The sequence below is a fragment of the Oncorhynchus masou genome, chromosome 15 (genome assembly GCF_036934945.1).
Source record: "Oncorhynchus masou masou isolate Uvic2021 chromosome 15, UVic_Omas_1.1, whole genome shotgun sequence".
NCBI lineage: Eukaryota > Metazoa > Chordata > Actinopteri > Salmoniformes > Salmonidae > Oncorhynchus > Oncorhynchus masou.
The window spans coordinates 29,498,179-29,519,196 of record NC_088226.1 but is presented as its reverse complement, the minus strand read 5'-3'; the positions used below and the strand labels follow the sequence as shown (position 1 = coordinate 29,519,196).

General features: G+C 43.7%; 1 protein-coding gene and 1 long non-coding RNA gene across 6 annotated transcripts in view; one reads left to right on the top strand and one right to left on the bottom strand.

Moving 5' to 3' along the window:
* LOC135556123 (potassium voltage-gated channel subfamily C member 1-like) overlaps positions 1-21,018 on the bottom strand; it is a 141,566-nt gene that overhangs the window by 43,394 nt on the left and 77,154 nt on the right. For 2 of the 3 annotated variants that reach the window (XM_064989053.1, XM_064989052.1), the window contains exon 3: positions 5,984-6,187. In XM_064989053.1, coding sequence (XP_064845125.1) covers positions 5,984-6,187 — 204 coding nt within the window. Of the gene's footprint in view, positions 1-3,208; positions 3,325-5,983; positions 6,188-21,018 lie in introns of those variants that run through there. The other variant, XM_064989054.1, reaches the window with a different exon arrangement.
* On the top strand, positions 14,801-19,522 carry LOC135556126 (uncharacterized). 3 transcript variants are annotated; one of them, XR_010457950.1, is made up of 5 exons: positions 14,801-14,981; positions 15,231-15,286; positions 17,821-18,115; positions 18,891-18,962; positions 19,179-19,522. It is a non-coding gene; the product is annotated as an uncharacterized LOC135556126 (long non-coding RNA). The 3 variants fall into 3 exon arrangements; XR_010457949.1 differs by having other exon boundaries at positions 15,231-15,313; XR_010457951.1 differs by having other exon boundaries at positions 15,231-15,313; positions 17,821-18,248.

Below are 21,018 nucleotides of genomic sequence, written 5' to 3'. Positions count from 1 at the left end.
CGCATGACACGACACAACCTGAGGAGGGAGACAACAACAACAAACACGTCAGAAGACATGGCCCCCCCTCACAACCCCACCCTCCTCTCCATGGTGGTCCTAACAGACACTCACAAACGCACACACTCATTGCAGAGAACAGAGGGCTAGCATCACAGCCGACACACACACACACATATATACACGCAAGCGCACACACAGCACTAACCAATGGACAGAGGGACATCCACAGCCAAACACATGTACCGTAGCTCATTCACACCCACACACTCCCGATCAGAATCTTGTGTTATGTTGGTAGCGTTGTGTAGTGGTTTAATTGGTCAAATGGGTCATGAAGGGCTCAGTTTATGGTGTGTAACAGGGCTCTCAGACGGGGAGTCGAGGGGTAGGCTACAAGTACATGTGGTGAGAAATCCTGTGTGTTGTGTGTGTGGAGGAGTTCTGAGAGGGTGAATTTGAACGGAGACCTGGGCTGAGATTGCAGGCGAGGTCTCTGGGAAGGAGGGCAGGAAGGATGGAGGGAGGGAAGAGATGAGGAGGGGGAGGCCATCATATCGCTCACATCACGTTACATAATGCCATTTAGCCTCCCATTGCACAATTAAGCCCGGCTCCTCTCTTTCTTCCTCTTGCTCATCCTCTCTTTCTCCCTCTATTGGATCCAATGAGTCATGTAGGTCTAATGGGCCCCATTCGCTCAGGGCACATTTTCTCACCCCTCAGTGGAAAACGGTTGTGGCATTTTGGTGGTGAGAGAGAGAGAAGAGAAGGTTGAGTAAGAGCGAAAGAAGAGAGAGAGAATAGAGAGTGGGGGAGAGAGTGGTCTGCAGGAACTGAGAGGGGGTTTGGGGTCATCCGGAGGGCGGAAATGGAGGTTAAAGGTTGTGCGTCTGTCTGTGTGTGTAATGTAAGGTTAAGTGCAGAAGTTGAACTGAATTAAATTGACCAAAGGCTAAGCCATAGTTAAGGTTGAACTGTGTTAAATGTGGGGAGACACACATACATTTCCAAACATACGTTGATGTACACACACTGCCCTCCTGAATGATTGTCACTCTAGGTAAATATGAAGAAAAAAGGCTGTGAAAAAATGTCATTGTTTATCAGCTTTATTTTACACTCAAAATATCATATGAACCTGTAATTGAGTTTTAAAAAAACATTTAAAAATAATAATAAAAATTCATCAAGAAATAATTATTTTATTCAAAAACATGCTTGGTCACAATTATTGGCACCCCTAGAAATTCTTAGGAACAAAATCTAATTAATGTACTGTATATTCCGATTAAGATATTACTTTTTAAAGTTCATCTGACTCTTTGGGAACTCTTAAGTGGTCCTTCCATGACTTCCTATTTCACTGGGATGGCGACACACAAGCTAAACTCCCTTAGTCATCCATCAACATGGGAAAGGCCAGAGAACACACAAATGAAATGAGATTTAAAAAAAAAAAAAAAAGTTGTTGCCCTTCACAAATCTGGCAATGGCTATAAAATGATAGCTACAACCCTAATAATACACATTTCCACTATTCGTGCAATAATTAAGAAATGAAAAACAACTGATGCAGTGATAATCCTGCTTGGAAGAGGACGCAAGTATATTTTGACCCCACACAGAGTGAGAAGGACGGTTCAAGAGGCAAACAAATCTCCAAGGATCACAGTTGGAGAATTGCCAAAGTTGGCTACATCTTGGGGACACCAACTCTCCAAAACTACAATTAGATGCCACCTCTATGCCAACAAGTTATTTGGAAGGGTTGCCGCCTCTGCTGTCACCAAACTACAAACGTAAGTGCCTGGAGTTTGCTATATTTGTGATGTTATGGGGATGTTTTACTTCCAAAGACCCTGGGAACCTCCTTAGGATACATGGCATCATGGACTCCATCAAGCACCAGAATATTTTAGGCCAAAACCTGTCTACCTCTACCAGGAGGCTAAAACGGGGTCATCCGGCAGGACAACGATCCAAAGCATACCTCTGAATCCACACTAAAATGGTTCACTGACCACAGAATCAAGCTTTTGCAACGGCCATCCCAGTCCCCTGACCTAAACCCCATTGAAAACCTGTGGGGTGAGCTGAAGAGGAGAGCCCACAAGCGAGGACCAAGGACCCTGAAGGATCTGGAGAGTTTCTGTATGGAGGAATAGTCTCAAATCCCTTCCTATGTGTTTTCCCACCTCATCAAACATTATAGGAGATGACTCAGTGCCACGCCCTGACCTTAGAGAGCCTTTTTATATCTCTATTTGGTTAGTTCGGGGTGTGACTTGGGTGGGCATTCTAGTTTTTCTATTTCTTTGTTGGCCGGGTATGGTTCCCAATCAGAGGCAGCTGTCTATCGTTGTCTCTGATTGGCGATCATACTTAGGCAGCCTTTTTTCCACTTTTAGTTTGTGGGATCTTGTTTTTGTGTAGTGCCTGTGAGCACTCCAGTTGTTACGTCTCGTTTGCTGTTTTTGTTGGCGAGTTTCATTTTAATAAACATGTGGAACTCTATGCACGCTGCGCCTTGGTCCGCTCATTTCAACGAACGTGACACTCAGAGCTGCTATCTTGGGAGGGTGCACAAAGTACTAAATGCAGGGGAGCCAATAATTGTGACATGCATGTTTATTAATAAAATATTTACTTATTGATGACCATTTGTTTTTCTTTGATCAATTTGAACTCAATTAAAGGTTCGATTCATATGATATTTTGAGTGGAAGATCCAGCTGATAAACAACAATTACATTTTTTCACTGCCTTCTTGAGTTCATACAGTATTCACCCAGGGTGCCAGTAATTCATGAGGGCACTGTATGCATACACGCACCTGCTCACGAACACGCACACAAACACATACGCACACGCAGACCCGAGCACAAACACACATACATTTACCCTCCCACCCTACACTTAGCACCATAATATACCATGAAAATGCTGAACCAAACCTTAAAGCTTTACTGGAAGAAGCAATTAACTGTCATGCATTCTTAAACATACAACCTTTTAAGAGTGTGTGTGTGTGTATGTGTGGGGGGGGGGGGGCATGTTACTTCATGTGTGTGTGTACTTTGCTGTGGTTTGTGTGTGCGGATGTGTGGGCATGCACACGCTTGCCATGTTACTGTGTTACTGTGTGTTTGCTCATTGTGCTTTCAACCAAACTTCTGTATGTGTCTTTTGTGTTACCTCTGATTCGCTATGGTTTGATCCAGGAGGATGCTGAGTTTGCATTGAGGTCCTGCTGTAGCAGAGGCCCCTCCGGCTTGAACCACTCCTCTCCTGGAGGGGATGCCGGGCTGGCCGCTGCAGCGTCTGGTGTTTGTTGTGAGGGGAGTGTTGGAGTGGGGTTTGTAGAGGAGTGTATTTGGGATTGGGGACGTCGGGGGCAGGCCAGGCGGGGGTTAGGTTTAGGTTGAGGTTGAGGTGGCGGTTCAAATTGGCAGGTGGAAGGGGTTGAATTGTTGGAGGTAGAACCATGGGGACGTCAGGTGAAAGAAGAAGCAGGTGAGTGGTACAAGGTAAATAAAAAAGATGTCCAGTGAGAAAGCATGGAGAAATGGAGGGCAGGGGGAGAGGAGGATGAATGGATGGGTAGAGCGATAGCAAGCAGACAGGGTGTGGAGAGGAGAGAGAGAGACAAAGAGGAAGAAAGCATGACCAATAAATGAGAGCCAGAATGAGAGCCACAATACAGATAGATAGATAGATGATAGATACAGATAAATACTACATGACCAAAAGTATGTGGACACCTACTCTTCGAACATATCATACCAACATTTATGGGCATTAATATGGAGTTGGTCCCCCATTCCCTGCTATGACAGCCTCCACTCTTCTGGGAAGGCTTTCCACTAGATGTTGTAACATTGTTGTGGGGACTTGCTTCCATTCAGCCACAGCGAGGTCGAATACTGATGCTGAGCAACTAGGCCTGGCTCGCAGCCTGCGTTCCAATTCATCCCAAAGGTGTTCGATGGGGTTGAGGTCAGGGCTCTGTGCAGGTCAGTCAAGTTCTTCCACACTGATCTCGACAAACCATTTCTGTATGGACCTCACTTTGTGCACAGGGGCATTGTCATGCTGAAACAGGAAATGGCCTTCCCCAAACTGCTGACACAAAGTTGTAAGCACAGAATCGTCTAGAATGTCATTGTATGGGGTAGTGTTAAGAATTCCCTTCACTGGAACGAAGCGGCCTAGCCCGAAACATGAAAAACAGCCCCAGACCATTATTCCTAAGCATATGGGCAGGTAGCCCCTCTGCCAGAGAACGAGTTTCCACTGCTCCAGAGTCCAATGATGCCTAGCTTTACACCACTCCAGCCGACGCTTGGCATTGGCATGGTGATCTTAGGCCTGTGTGCGGCTGCTCGGCCATGGAAACCCATTTCATGAAACTCCTAATGAATAGTTCTTGTGCTGACGTTGCTTCCAGAGGCAGTTTGGAACTCCGTAGTGAGTGTTGCAACTGAGGACAGACTATTTTTATGTGCTATGCTCTTTAGCACTGTGCAGTCTCATTCTGTGAGCTTGTGTGGCCTACCACTTGCTCCTAGTTTCCACTGCACAATAACAGCACTTACAGTTGACCGGGCAACTCTAGCAGGGCAGAAATTTGACGAACTGACTTGTTGGAAAAGTGGCATCCTATGACTGTGCCACATTGAAAGTCACTGAGCTCTTCATTAAGAACAGTCTTCTGCCAATGTTTGTCTATGGCGATTGCATGGCTGTGTGCTCGATTTTATACACCTGTCAGCAATGTGTGTGACTTAGGTAAATCCACTCATTTGAATGGGTGTCCACATGCTTTGTATATATAGTGTAGATAGATAGATAGGATAGATAGCATGACTACAGGCAGTAGAAGACAGATTGAAAGCCAGATGCAGTGGGATAGCTATTCAGTCAGCGATCGTTCCGTACAGATCTCATTTCAGAACAGGCTGTGAAAATGTGCTTAAAAGCTGAAGAAAGAAAAAGCAGAGCTAAACCGGTGGGTTGAAATAGAGTACCTGAAAGTACTCTATTTATGTCGAAAATGTGTCGAAAGTATGTCAAAAATGATATAATTAATAATAATAATAAATGCCATTTAGCAGATGTTTTTATCCAAAGTGACATAGTCATGTGTGCATTAATTTTACGTATGGGTGGTTGAACCCACTATACAGGCATTACAAGCACCATGCTCAACCAACTGAGCTACAATGGAGCACTATTGATATGCACTGATATGTACTGATATGTACCAAACTCAGGCAATAATACCTATATGATATTTTACAACTCCAGTGTCCAGAACAGCATTAGAAAGCACCACAGCACATTTACATATACAGTAGTAGACGTGGGGTGCCAATGTAATTGAATATGGCATGTGGGAACTGGTCCAGCAAAATATCAATCCATTGATATTTCACTTATGCCAAAATGTGTCATAACCCAGTTCATATAGGAATGTCTGGAGCGTGAGACAGCTCAAAACAGCCTGTGGATATTGTGGGCGGGGTCTGTGACTGTCAGTCAAAATGATTGGTTATGAGAAATATGAGAAGGGGGAGGGGTCAGGGGAGAGGTGGTAGGGCAATACCTAGTGTTTCCGTAGTGTGTGTGTGTTTATGTATGTGTGAATTGGATGTCAAATAATTCCAAGAGATGCACTTGATTACATTTGCCTGGTACGATGGAACCAATGGAATAGTTCCAAAAGCAAACAAAAAGCTGAATCAAACGCACCTCAAATACTGTTAAGTTTAATGAAAGTATTTGACCTAAGGTACTTGAACCAGCTCTGAAGTGTATAGTTCTGTACGCGTTTGTGTGTGTGTGTGTATATGTGTGCATGGGAGTGTCATGAGCACACAGTGAGTGTTGAGCTGCTGAGTGTCGAGCTACTGAACCCTTTGGGTATGGCGGAGCGCAGCCCCTGACTCTGACCCCGGCCCTGACCCTGTCCTGGGCATACCTTTCCTCACGTTGCCGTCTGTAGCACGGAACTCTCCGGTACTGAGGAGGAAGCAGGCGCGGTCATGGGGATAGCGCTCACGACTCCCGCCGGTGCCCAGACCCCCAGCAGCAGGACTCCTCTCCTCCCCAAGCACCATGTCTATGGTGGGGCAGTCTTCATTGGCCAGGGCTGCATTGGCCGCATCGCCATTCTGCTTGGAATCTGGAGGGGAGAGGAGGGGGAAGAAGAGGGGGGAGAGAGGGGAAGGAGGAGAAAGATAGGGGGGGATGGGTCAGAGGGAGGGGGGAGACAAGGAGGCATGTAAGAAAAGGTAAGGAGGGTCGACAGAGAAGGGCGAGGAGGTGGGAGAGGGAAGAAAGGGTAGGGAGGGACAGAGGGAGAAATTAGTAGGAAAGAAGAAAGGTAAGGTGAATGGGTGGGGTGTAAGGAATGGGGGAAGGAGAAGGATGGGAGAGAGATAAAGGGAGAGGTAAATGGATGGAGAGGCGAAAGAGAGAAAATATGTGGAAGGCAGGAGAGATAAAGTGAAGAGGAGGTAGAAAGAGGAGAAGGGGAGGAGGAAGAATGTGTAAGAAGAGGGGGATAAATGGAGAGGAGAGAAGGCAGAGAAATAAATAAGTAGCAGGAAAAGGGGGGGTGGGGAAAGGTATGACAAGATCAATTAGGTTTAAGGTGAGATAATAAGAACAAGGAAGTAGAGAAGGACAGGAACGAAGGAGACAGAGGAGGGTGATGTGTGAGAACGAGAGAGGGGTAAGGAAGATAGAGGGTTAAATTAATATAAGACGAGATGAGATTGTTAAAAGTGAGAGTGCGGGTTGTACATGGTGAAGACGGTGAGGCGAGAAGAAGGAAAGGAGGCAAAGAGGGGGAAGAAGAACATCAGTGTCCTGTGATAGCCCTGCTCATCATGTGATCAAAACACTGCAGTGGAGGAGAGGAGGCAGGAGCCCAGCGTCTCTAGGTCCACACACACACACAAGCACAAACTGAGTTGAGCATCATTACATTAACACACACATTACAAAAGAGAGAGAGAGGGAGAGTGAGAGAAAGAGAGAAGGGGGAGGGCGCGAAAGAGAAGGGGAACTGAGAGATACAACAAGAGTGTAGATACTCACATACATGCGCACTCGTACAAACACACACACACACACACACACACACACTCGCGGTGAGATGCTGCGGGGTAACTTGTGCTTATAGCTTCCGACACAGCTGTCAAATCTAATTAGACTTGAGTTACTGCTCAACAATTTACAGAAATAACCCAGCGGGCCAAATCTTACAATGACACACAGAGAGACAGCAAGAGAGAGAAATTCAGTAAATAGCATATTACAGAGAGAGGGAAAGTGGTGAGAGAGGGAGAGAGGTGTGTGTGTGTGTATATGTGAGTACAGTATATGTCATTGAGCGAGTGTGTGTCTGTGAGCATGTGTGTGTAATATTAATGTGTAAACATACTGAATTGTAATTGGATGCATTTTACCACCGTACCGCCATATGATTGGTTAATAGGAATTCGCCCCTTTATTTCAATTTTCAACCTGAAAACTGTCTTAGCTGTCTGTAGCTCAGGCCCTGAAGCAAGGATATGCATATTTTTGGTACCATTTGAAATGTGTGGAAATTTGAAAGGAATGTAGGGTAATATAACACAATAGATCAGGTAAAAGATAATACAAAAAAAAAACGTTCTTTGGTATTTATTTTGGTACAATCATTGTTGAAATGCAAGAGAAAGGACATAATGTATTATTCCAGCCCAGGTGTAATTCAGATTTTGGCCACTAGATGGAAGCAATGTATGTGCAAAGTGTATGACTGATCCACTGAACCATTGCATTTCTGTTCAAAATGTTGTATCAAGATTGCCCAAATGTGCCTAATTTGTTTATTAATAACATGCCATGTTCTAAACTGTGCACTCTCAAGCAATAGCATGGTATTCTTTCACTGTAATAGCTACTGTAAAGTGGACAGTGCAGTTAAATTAACAAGAATTTAAAGCTTTCTGCCAATTTCAGATAGGTGAGAGCCAATCCTGAAGAAGTTTTAAGACCACCCATGTGGTGAGGTCATGGTCAGTTGATCATGGTATGAGACATGTGAACATACCATTTATAGCTAGCTAATGAAGAGGTATATTAAGAAATATCCTGTATTTTATTATTTTGTGTGCAAAACAAGACATGGTGTCAGAGTAAAAGGACTAAAATAGGGATTTTGCTGGAGTTCCTTCACCTCGAATGGACTGGGAGTCTACAAACTTACCCGATGCGTGGAGTAAGTTCAAACAGCATGTGGAGCTAATGTTCGCGGGTCCTCTGAGGGAAAGAGAAGAGGAAAAGTTCAGCTTCCTGCTGCTCTGTATCGATGAAAAAGGGAGAGATATTTACAACATGGACACTTACCGAGGCTGAATCAAAGGTACTGAAAACATACTATGATCGTTTTGAAGCATATGTTGTGCCGAAGACCAATATGATTTTCGCTAGGTACAAATTCCATGAGAAAGTACAGGGAATTAGCGAATCGTCTGAACAGTTTGTGACTGAGCTGCGTCTGCTTGTGAAAGGCTGTGATTATGCAAACCGCGAGTAAGATTACTCACCGTCAATGAGAGAGAAACTTTTGAATATTGGGTCTGAGCTAACGCTGGACATAGCCAGATCTCACGAGCTAGCACTGGCTCAGATGAAAACCGTTTCGCGCGGCAGCACGAGCGCATCACGTGAACAAGCAGTGTGCGCAGACATCAAAGCACACCTCCGGTGCACAGAGAGCGCGCCTCAGAACGTAGAGAGACCTAACTCCAAAAACAGAGCGACACAGACTCAAAACGCCCCAAAACATGTGGATGCTGTGGATACAAAGTGCATGGCCAACAGGGAAATTGCCCAGCTAAAGGCAAACAGTGTACAAAATGGAGTCACTTTGCAAGTATGCTGAGCTTACCGTGGAAAAACAGTGCGCACAGTGAGTGAAGATAATGTCAATTAAAGAGAAAAATGCTGATGAACTGTTTATTGATTCAGTGACACAGAAAAATCGAATATCAGAGACAGAACAAGCCTTTGCTGACATTGAGATAGGAACACAAGGCACTGAGCTAAAGTTCAAACTAGACATTGGTGCACAAGTAAACATTATTCCTCTGAATAAGTACCGCAGCTTGCCATCTGAGAGCTACAGCTCATCAGGCGCAGACTGACTGGTTATGGTGGTGAACAGCTCCCAGTAAAAGGCACATGCACTTTCAAATGCAAATATGAGGAAAGTGACAAGATGTTGGACTTTTACGTTGTTGACACTAGAGCACCTGCAGTGCTAGCTCTTAAAGCATGTTTAGACATGGACCTCATCAAGCTAGTTTTATCAGTGACAGCACCAGTAGAGACAGACTATGTTTGCTGATGTTTTTACAGGAATAAGATTATTCCCCAGTGAATGTACCATTCACCTTGACCCAGACGCAACCCCTGCGGTCTACCCACCGAGAAAGATTCCCCTTGCTCTCAGCACCCGTCTGAGGAAAGAGGTGTAGAGCATGGAGCAATCTGACATAGTCACCAAGGTTACAGAACCGACGCTAGTGGTGGTGGAGAAACCACGCACAGGCAAGCTCAGAGTATGTCTCGACCCAAGAACAAGGCTATCAAACGCCCCCATTACCCTTTACTGACGCTAGATGGAATCACACACAAGCTAGCGGGAGCACGCTACTTCAGTGTCATGGACAGATCAGGCTACTGGGCTATCAAGCTCACAGAAGATTCATCTAAGCTCACAACGTTCAACACATCATTTGGACGGTGTAGGTTCTGTCGCCTGCATTTTGGGATTATCTCAGCCCAAGACAAGTTTCAGCGAAAGATTGGCAAAGTGTACAAAGGCCTAGACGGAGTTGGGGCAACTGTGGATAGCATCCTTGTCTATGGTCGAACCAAAGAGGAACACGACAGAAACTTCCGTGCGATGCTGCAAAGGTCCCTCGAGAGAGAGGAGTCCGGCTCAACCCCGAGAAGAGCACAGTCGGCGCTACAGAGGTCAGCTATTTCGGACATCTTCTCACAGCGAATGGAATCAAGACAGATCCATAGAAGATCTCAGCCATAAAAAAAATGGAGCCACCAAAGAACCGTGCAAAGCTGGAAACAGTGCTTGGCATGGTCAACTCCTTAGCCAAGTTCGCTCCCAGCCTCTCCAATGCTAAGGCACCCCTGCGTCAGCTGCTAAAGCAGTCCAGTGAGTTTCTCTGGGACAAGCAACACAACATTGCTTTCCAAAAAGTGAAAGTCTCGATCACGATTGAACCAGGGCCAATCTGCACCACATCTGCAGCTGTGATACACAAGCTGAAAGCAATTTTTTGCCAGGCATGGTATTGTAGAGACTTTAATATCTGACAACAGCCCCGGTTACAAATACAATGAGTTTTAATCCTTCACAAAAGCATGGGAGTTATCACAAGCCCACATTACCCTCAAAGTAATGGCCTTGCCGAAAAATCTGTGCAGATTGCTAAATCACTCATGGACAAAGCAAACGCAGACGAGAGACCCCTACCTCAGTCTCCTTGAATACCGCAACACTCCAGTTGACAACCTCAAATCACCAGCCCAGCTGTTGATGAGCCACAGACTTCGCTCAGTCCTTCCCAGCACCAACCAGCAGCTGCAACCTGAGGTCGTAGGCTACAAGGAAATGCATGAAAAACGTGCAGAGACGACAACAACAACAAAAGCGATACTATGACAGGTCAGCTAGACCACACAGTCAGTTAGAATCCAGGAGCATGGCCTCTGGAAACCAGCAGTCGTCATCCAGCCAGCTGACACTGAACATTCATATCACGTCCGCACCGCAGAAGGAGCGGTGTACAGAGGCAATCGTCGTCACCTACTGAACACAAAAGAACAATACACTGACAAGGTGAAATGTTCCCCTGAAAGAGAAAGTGATGGACTACACACACACACACACACACACACACAACACAACATATACCATACTTACCTGCAACACCACAAGAACTGTTGACTGACACAGAAGCATGCTCAGCATCATATCACACAAGGTCAGGAAGAGAGGTCAAGCCCAGAGCTGTCCTAGACCTGTGAAATGTCAAAAGGTGTAGGCGGATCGCTGCCCTAAAACAGTTCCAGACTGTAAACTCGTTATTGAAAAGTTGACTTGAAATGCTTTGGTATTGTATTTGTTTGAAATTTTAAGATGTTATTGCTGAGAATCCTTTGTTCTAAAAGTAAGAGTATGCTGAATCATTTGTTTCAGAGTCTTATGTTGATTCAGTTGGTGCAGTATGCAGTATAAATTGTTACTTACCTTGAGTTCAAACTACAGAGCATGTATTCAAAAGAACCGCTTAGAAAATGAAAAAAATTATATTTTTATTCTAAAAGAAAGGGGATGTAATATCCATATGTGTAAACATAGTGAATTGTAATTGGATGCATTTTACCGCAGTATCATACTGCGCTATGATTGGTTAAGACCACCCAGGTGGTGAGGTCATGGTCAGTTCATCATTGTATGAGATACGTGAACATGTCACTTATAACTAGCTAATAAAGAGCTGCGTTAAGAAATATCCTGTTGTACTGCATTTTATTATGTTGTACAAAAGCGTTCAAAACAAGACCGTGTGTGTTCAAACAGGCTTTATAACACGATGCCGTGGCAACACCTGGTAGTGGAGCCAGGGGCCGTCGGAACATTAAGAGGTCAAAGATGCATTAAAGTAAGAGGCTTCATGAAGATCACTCAACTACAAAACTGAAGTTCGAAGATCACTATACAGTCTGTCCCTCCTTACCTCTTCTTACCTTCCTCTCGCTCATGTCCAAATAGCTACTTGTTAGAACACTGATATTCTGGATGAATCTGTAGATATCGGTTGTATTTGCCTGTTTATACCTGCATTAGGATACAGCCACACACCAGTTGACAGCATATTAGAAAAAAGAAAAGGCCATATTTTATCTTCCTTGATGCTGTTGTTTTTGATGGCAGGTTTAGTTAGTACATCTGACTAACTATTGTGTAGAGGCAACATGGAGACCAGATGCACTCGGGGAGGTAGCTCTGCTCTTCTAAGCAGCATAGACTGTTGGGACATTTCAAAACAATACAAAAGCAACATGTCAGGCTACATTTTTCATTGAAAATATGCTATTGGTACTGACCCTGGAACTGACCCTGTATATAGCTTACTTACTTTCTCGTTCTAATTTCTATTAGTTCATTTTCAGCTGTTGTCGAACACACAATAACTGATATTTAAAATTTTAGCTGCCTTTTAATCATTCTAGTAGTTAAATAGTTGAAACACACACACACACACACACCACACCACACTGACCAAAACGTTATTTTGTTGGCCCTTACGTATGTCCCCATTACCAGTAAAACATAATCAAAACCTATTTCTTTCACTTACTTGCTGTGCTGTTTTGTTGTTCCTTTGTTCAGTCTCAACCAGGATTTCATCATAAATGTCCAGCAGTGAAGTTTCAGCTCTGTCTGTCCGTGGCCTCTCTTCCTCGTGTCGAACTGTCACTGTGTCTGTTTCCATCTTGTCCAGCTGTGTCTGTAACATTTCACGTAAACCCTGTTTCTTGTCTGCATCAAAGTAGCGGTCCTTGTACCTAGCATCGAGCATGGTGGCGACACAGTAGAGGCTAAGAGAGAATGTCACAGAATCGCTTGTTCACAGCCTCTCGTAGAATACTTTTCCAAGTTATTTCAACGGTCTGTGTTGGCATTTTTGTTGAGCAGGCGTTTCAATGCCATGACAAGTTATCACGTCTGCTGCAAATGCAGTTGAGCTTATTTCTAGCAAGTAGCTCATGAATGTGAGTTTCAACAATAGTGTGTAACTCCGGTAGGGCAACATCTGGAAAAATTGCGCCTACTTGGTAGTGTGTACCGGTGCTCGACCAGTCTGCAAAAGCCAACATCATTCACGACAGAGAATGGTTGATTGTCAAGGGCAATGAATACCATTATCTTGGCCTTAATGGATTTCGCCTTTGAGTTGTCTCGCTGAAATTTTCTTACTCCTTCAAATGACTGCTTGACTTGTTGACTGCTCGATCCACACAGCAGACATTGCGGGCTAGGTTAGGAATGCTGTGTTGCACATGTAGCGCTAATTTTTTTGTGGCATCATTACATCATGTACCTACGTTATATAGGTATGCACGTCAGCTTTGACATTGGTTTTGCACATCGGCGTTAAACTAGACATCGGGCTGATGTAGGCATTTTTAGCTAATATGAGCCGATTCTGACATGCTTACTGATATATCGCGCATCCCTATATAAAACTTTATTTTTTCACAAAATCAAAAGACCTACTATTTAGGACAATTTATGGGTATTCGGACACGGCCTTAGACTTCAGAGGCCGGTTTCCTAGACACATATTAAGCTTAGTCCTAGACTATTTATTTGTATTTATTTAACCTTTTATTTAACCAGGTAAGACCCATTGAGGTTAAAAGGGCAAAACAGGGAAATAGCAGTGTGTACATAAGATATTACAGAAAAAGACTAAATACACACAAAAGACAGTGTCACAAATTACAGATACAATTGAAGATTGGAAACAACTACAGCTATCACAAACAGGGTTGTCGATCAGAGTCTTAAAAAAAGGCAAGGACAGTAACCTCCTCTAACTTTAATCTAGGATGAACGGGATGAAAGGTGTACCAGTGCTTTAGCCTCCTGGTGGAGAGAGAGGTCCATTGCACCATAGCATACAAATCACAGTGATGGGTGATCTAATGTAGTGTTTGTAATACATTTTAAAGCACCATGATACACTGTGTCCAGAGTTTAAGGTACTTGCTGAGGCCTGCAATTAGATAATATCACAATAATCCAGCACTGATTTTTTTTTTAAGTGCATGAACATGATCCTTTCTGACTAACATTGAAAAGCAAGATGTGTTCCTAAAATAGAAATCCAATTTCAACATCAGTTTCTTGGTTATCAATGTGCTGTTTAAAATTCAACTTTTCATCTAACCAAATCCATAGATAGTTATAAGAGGTGCCCCTATCAATTTGCTGGCCTTTTATTGTTAAAATCTGCAAGTGACTCCATCTGTATACTTTCAGGGAAGAGAAACCCATACAATTTGTTTTCCTTGCATTAAGCACAAGTTTCAATTCAAAAAGCTGCCTTTGAATAACGTCAAAAGCCAACTGTAAGTCCTGAACAGCCTTCTCAATATTAGATGCGCTAAATAATTGTGTCATCAGCATACAGATGGAGATTTGCAGAGTCAACAGTCTTCCCTATGTCATTTATATTTACATTTACATTTAAGTCATTTAGCAGACGCTCTTATCCAGAGCGACTTACAAACTTTTATCATGTCCATTTTCAGCATCAGACTCTTCACATTAATATGAGGAGGAGAGATTACTAGAAACAAACTCGGTTTATCATTTTATCTGTAATTAATTGAGTAGAGTACCCTGTGCATTTCAGGTAAAAATAACAACCCAATGTTTTTATCCCAAGCCAATTAGCGAGCTAGCTAAATTGCCACAAAACTAGAATGATTTTCGACCTGTCCCCAAATCAATATAGTTGGTTCAGAGTTCATTTTGATATTTCAACCTGTGTGTCCTGATCGTGTCTAGTGTGGTTGGACAAAATCAACATGCGTGCTTGCGATGGCACATGCGAGCGGTCTGGTCAGCGGTGCATGTACACTAGATAGCGGCAAATTGCAGCATGCTGCTTAGGCCTCCCATTGTGACCTTCTTGTGGGCGTGCTGACAGCATATGGCAACATGCTCGATTGTGTGTCAAGAATTCAGCATAGCAAGTTTGTATGAAGGTCTGGTTATTAAATGGGTAGATAGTTCAATAGTAATATCCTCTAAAACGCTCTGGTGACAAACTTTGCTGCCCTGTTTCCAATTGTCCACATGTAGGGGAGAACCTATTCAAGTAAGTAAATACATTTCGAAAATGTAAAAAAACAACGATGTATTATTTGCTAACTAGCTAACGTTACTGTGCAGGCTAACTCACATGAGCTGCTAAATGAGCTAGCTAGTTGGCTGGCTAGCTAACTTCATATACTGTATAGATAGCAGGCCCAGTGAATTAAATATCACCAGCTAACGTTACCTAACTTCATATTAGCAAGCTATCTTGATGGATTTATCACTGTAAAACCTTCAAATGCATTTGTAGGTAGCTAGCTAACAGCCTTGGAGGCGGGTGAAAGGACAGCAGCCCCAACTGTCAAAGTGAGTCGGCTATTCTGGATACAGCAGGTACTTTTGTGTAGTTCTTGTCCCTAGAAGTGAGAACGGAGATAATATAACATAATATTCAGCGCGGTGTAATTTGACTACAATGAAGTCTGTTTCTTGTGAGGTTCTCTGTCCTTGGATAAAGAGAGCTATGAAAGCCTGTCGACATATGAAGAGCAGTGGTTCTCTTTTGTTGTTGCCTTAGCACTGCACAGTTGATTCAAATGATCAACTCATCATCAACCTTCAAGTGGTATTTGTGTTCATTTGTGATGCTATCCTTGATATGATCCTGTTCTTGTCACATGCTACACATGCAAATATGTCTGCCCAGGCATCTATCAAATCAAACGTTATTTGTCACATACACGTGGTTAGCAGATGTTAATGCGAGTGAAGCGAAATGCTTGTGCTTCTAGTTCCAACAATGCAGTAATAACCAACGAGTAATCCAACCTAACATTTCCAAAACTACTACCTTATACACACAAGTGTAAAGGGATAAAGAATATGTACATAAAGATATATGAATGAGTGATGGTACAGAACGGCATAGCCAAGATGCAGTAGATGGTATCGAGTACAGTATATACATATGAGATGAGTAATGTAGGGTATGTAAACAAAGTGGCATAGTTTAAAGTGACTAGTGATACATGTATTACATAGATGCAGTAGATGATATAGAGTACAGTATATACATATGAGATGAGTAATGTAGGGTATGTAAACATTATATTAAGTAGCATCTTTTAAAGTCGCTAGTGATATATTTTTCCATCAATTTCCATCATTAAAGTGGCTGAAGTGAGTCAGTGTGTTGGCAGCAGCCACTCAATGTTAGTGGTGGCTGTTTAACAGTCTGGTGGCCTTGAGATAGAAGCTGTTTTTCAGTCTCTCGGTCCCTGCTTTGATGCACCTGTACTGACCTCGCCTTCTGGATGATAGCAGGGTGAACAGGCAGTGGCTCGGGTGGTTGTTGTCCTTGATGATCTTTATGACTTCCTGTGACATCGGGTGGTGTAGGTGTCCTGGAGGGCAGGTAGTTTGCCCCCGGTGATGGAGAGCCTTACGCTTGTGGGTGGAGCAGTACCAGTCGGTGATACAGCCCGACAGGATGCTCTCGATTGTGCATCTGTAGAAGTTTGTGAGTGCTTTTGGTGACAAGCCAAATTTCTTCAGCCTCCTGCGTTCTTCTTCACAACGCTGTCTGTGTGGGTGGACCAATTCAGTTTGTCCGTGATGTGTACGCCGAGGAACTTAACTTACTACCCTCTCCACTGCTGTCCCGTCGATGTGAATAGGGGGGTGCTCCCTCTGCTGTTTCCTGAAGTCCACAATCATCTCCTTTGTTGATATTGAATGTGAAGTTATTTTCCTGACACCACACTCTGAGGGCCCTCACCTATTCCCTGTAGGCCGTCTCGTCGTTGTTGGTAATCAAGCCTATCCCTGTAGTGTCGTCCGCAAACTTGATGATTGAGTTGGAGGCGTGCATGGCCACGCAGTCGTGGGTGAACAGGGAGTACAGGAGAGGGCTCAGAACGCACCCTTGTGGGGCCCCAGGGTTGAGGATCAGCGGGGTGATGTTGTTACCTACCCTCACCACCTGGGGGCGGCCGGTCAGGAAGTCCAGTACCCAGTTGCACAGGGCGGGGTCGAGACCCAGGGTTTCGAGCTTGATGACGAGTTTGGAGGGTACTATGGTGTTACAAGGTGAGCTGTAGTCGATGAATAGCATTCTCACATAGGTATTCCTCTTGTCCAGATGGGTTAGGGCAGTGGGCAGTGTGGTTGCAATTGCGTCATCTGTGGACCTATTTGGGCTGTAATCAAATTGGAGTGGGTCTAGGGTGTCAGGTAGGGTGGAGGTGATATGGTCCTTGACTAGTCTCTCAAAGCACTTCATGATGACGGAAGTGAGTGCTACGGGGCAGTATTCGTTTAGCTCAGTTTCCTTAGCTTTCTTGGGAACAGGGACAATGGTGGCCCTCTTGAAGCATGTGGGAATAGCAGACTGGGATAAGGATTGATTTAATATATCCGTAAACACACCAGCAAGCTGGTCTGACGCGGCTGGCGATGCCGTCTGGGCCTGCAGCCTCGCGAGGGTTAACACGTTTAAATGTTTTACTCACGTCGGCTGCAGTGAAGGAGAGTCCGCAGGTTCTGGTTGCGGGCCGTGTCAGTGGCACTGTATTTTCCTCAAAGCGGGCAAAAAAGTTATTTAGTCTGTCTGGGAGCAAGACATCCTGCGACGGGGCTGGTTTTCTTTTTGTAATCCGTGATAGACTGTAGACCCTGCCACATACCTCTTGTGTCTGAGCCGTTGAATTGCGACTCTACTTTGTCTCTATACTGACACTTAGCTTGTTTGATTGCCTTGCGGAGGGAATAGCTACACTGTTTGTATTCAGTCCACTGTTTGTATTCAATCCAATGTTATCAGGGATATTATACTTTAGTAATCCCCAATGACCTGGTAATGTAAAAGTCTAATAATTACATTGTCTTCCATATTCCTACAGATAGCTTGTAACTGGAGATTCCTCTAAACGATTGCCTACAGTTAATTTGTAGGGCACTGCAAGGTTGTGTGACCAGGGCCATCTGGGACTGCCTCCTGGAGGAATTCAGGTGTATGAAGGCTACCTGTGTTCTGCATAACTTCATGAGGATGGACCAGGAGGGGATCTGCAGCTCGCCTCCGTGTGCCAGAGAAGAAGTCTGCTGCTCTGCAGGATGTTTCAAGGATGGGGTCCAACAATGCAGCAAGAGAGGCAATCTGTGTGCGGGAGATCTTCACCTACTTCTTCGAAGAGGGTGCTGTTCCCTGGCAACACCAGACTACACTATGCATAACCAAAGGCTCTTTTATTAAGAGCCATTCACATTGCAATAAAAGTATTCTTCCATTTGCTTAGCTATGTCAACTGCAGTTGAGGGTGCTGTTTAGGTAAGGGTGTAATGTCTGTACAAAAACAAAAACAGGCTATTTTAAATCACCCATATTGAAAAAATGTAGGACAATTAGACACCCTATAACTCATACCTACACACTCATGTATCAATCTGATTGATGGATTGTGTTGTGCAGTAAGCAGGCTCAGGTATATAACTGTGGATCCTTCCACCTTCAAAGAATAGGCAAGAGGGCCAACAATGGAGAATAGTAAGACACTCACTTCACTTATTTTTATAACTACACTATATTGTTTGTCCTCGTGTGTCTGTTCATGTTCTTCAGTATAAAGTACTCTGCAGCCACTTAGTTCGGTGTGGACACCAGGTGAAGCCACACACACAGATTTCTGTTTTTTTATTTGAACTTTATTTAACTAGGCAAGTCAGTTAAGAACAAATTCTTATTTTCAATGACGGCCTTGGAACAGTGGGTAACTGCCTGTTCAGGGGGAGAACGACAGATTTGTACCTTGTCAGCTCGGGGGTTTGAACTTGCAACCTTCCGGTTACTAGTCCAACGCTCCAACCACTAGGCTACCCTGTTGAACACTGTCTCTTTAACTACCTTGTTTTCTCAATAATAGTACCTCTCCTTCACTTCATCCCTCTCTCCTCTTCTCCCTAAATCCTCTAGGTTATATCAGCTGTGTCGGTGAACCCCTCCCGCATCTGAACTGGCTACATAGAGGGCTCAGCATGATCAGAGGTGAGAGGTCACTTGGTCAGGACACCAGGAAGTATTATTAAAGAGAAGCTTTACTTTGAAATACAGATAGAGATGTAGTAGTCCCAGAGTTAATAATCCAAGGTCAGTTTTGCATGTCACCTCCTGATGATTATGACTAAGAATGTTAGAATAAAAAATTAGAACACAAGGATTAAACATGCTCTCTCTCTCTCTCTCTCTCTCTCTTGTCTGCAGATGTTTTGATGAGAGGATGCCAACCCCCAGTCCCATCATTGCCACCTCACTCGCTCTTAAGATAACCTTCGGGCCGACTCGAGACACTTATGTAATTGTGATGAACTGAGAGAATATTTGGGTAGCACTGATTCATTAATCATATGCTGCCTTCTCTGCTCCTATGTTCTTACCTCTTTCCCTTAGTCTTTTACACCTCTCGCCGCCTCCTCTTTTCTCTGTTTTTATAATGCACTGAAGTACAGATTTCACTTGTATTTATAATCTTACAATTATAATATTTATAATGTATGTATTTATAACACTTGGATAATAAACTCCTTTCAATAAAGTATTTCACATTCTCTACTGGTTGAAATTAAACCACATTTACATTTTACATTTAAGTCATTTAGCAGACGCTCTTATCCAGAGCGACTTACAAATTGGATTTGATGAAATACTACACCTATCCTGTGTTTACCAGATCAATGCAGAAGAAGGGCATTATTTTATTTTATTTAACCTTTATTTACTATGCAAGTCAGTTCAGAACAAATTTGTATTTACAATGACGGCTTAGATATTAGATATTGAGATAAACCTGTCATGACGTTTATGACCCCCATAAAAACCTTTCCCCCTTTTCTCTCTACTCTACAGAATGAACTCTTGGAAAGCCCTTTGTTAAAATAGAGAGAGTATGGTGACATCAAAAGGTTGGGAATGGAACAATATTTCGGTAATCCAACCAGTTGAAAGTATCCATTGGTACTTAAAGAATATGATGTCAGTTTAAATCAAATCAAAGTTTATTTGTCATGTGCGTCGAATACAATAGGTGCTGACCTTACAGTGAAATACTAAAAAGGTATTAGGTGAATAATAGGTAAGTAAAGAAATAAAAACAGTAAAAAATAAAAATGAAAAATAACAGTAATGAGGCTATATACAGGCACCGGTTAGTTGGGCTGATTGAGGTAGTATGTACATGTAGATATGGTTAAAGTGACTATGCATATGATTTAAAAAAAGAGGGGTTGGCGGGTGGCACTAGTTGGTCGGGCCAATTGAGACAGTTCAAAGTGACTATGCATATATGATAAACAGAGTAGCAGCAGCATAAAAGAGGGGTTGGGGTGGGCACACAATGCAAATAGTCCGGGTAGCCATTTGATTACCTGTTCAGGCGTCTTATGGCTTGGGGGTAAAAACTGTTGAGAAGCCTTTTTGTCCTAGACTTGGTGTTCCGGTACCGCTTGACATGCGGTAGTAGAGAGAACAGTCCATGACTGGGTTGGCTGGTGTCTTTGACAAATTTTTAGGGCCTTCCTCTGACACCGCCTGGTGTAGAGGTCCTGGATGGCAGGCAGCTTAGCCCCAGTGATGTACTGGGCCGTGTGCACTACCCTCTGTAGTGCCTTGCGGTCGGAGCCCGAGCAGTTGCCGTACCAGGCAGTGATGCAACCAGTCAGGATGCTCTCGATATTGCAGTTTCTGGAATAATGTTGTTGATGTGAGCAATTACCAGCCTTTCAAAACACTTCATGCCTACGGACGTGAGTGCTACGGGTCTGTAGTCATTTAGGCACGTTGCCTTTGTGTTCTTGGGCACAAGGACTATTGTGGTCTGTTTGAAACATGTTGGTATTACAGACTCAATCAGGTACATGCTGAAAATGTCAATGAAGACACCTGCCGGTTGGTCAACACATGCCCGGAGTACACGTCCTGGTAATCTGTCTGGCCCCACAGCCTTGTGAATGTTGACTTGTTTAAAGGTCTTACCTACATCGGCTACGGCGAGCGTGATCACACAGTCGTCCGGAACAGCTGATGCTCTCATGCATGCCTCAGTGAT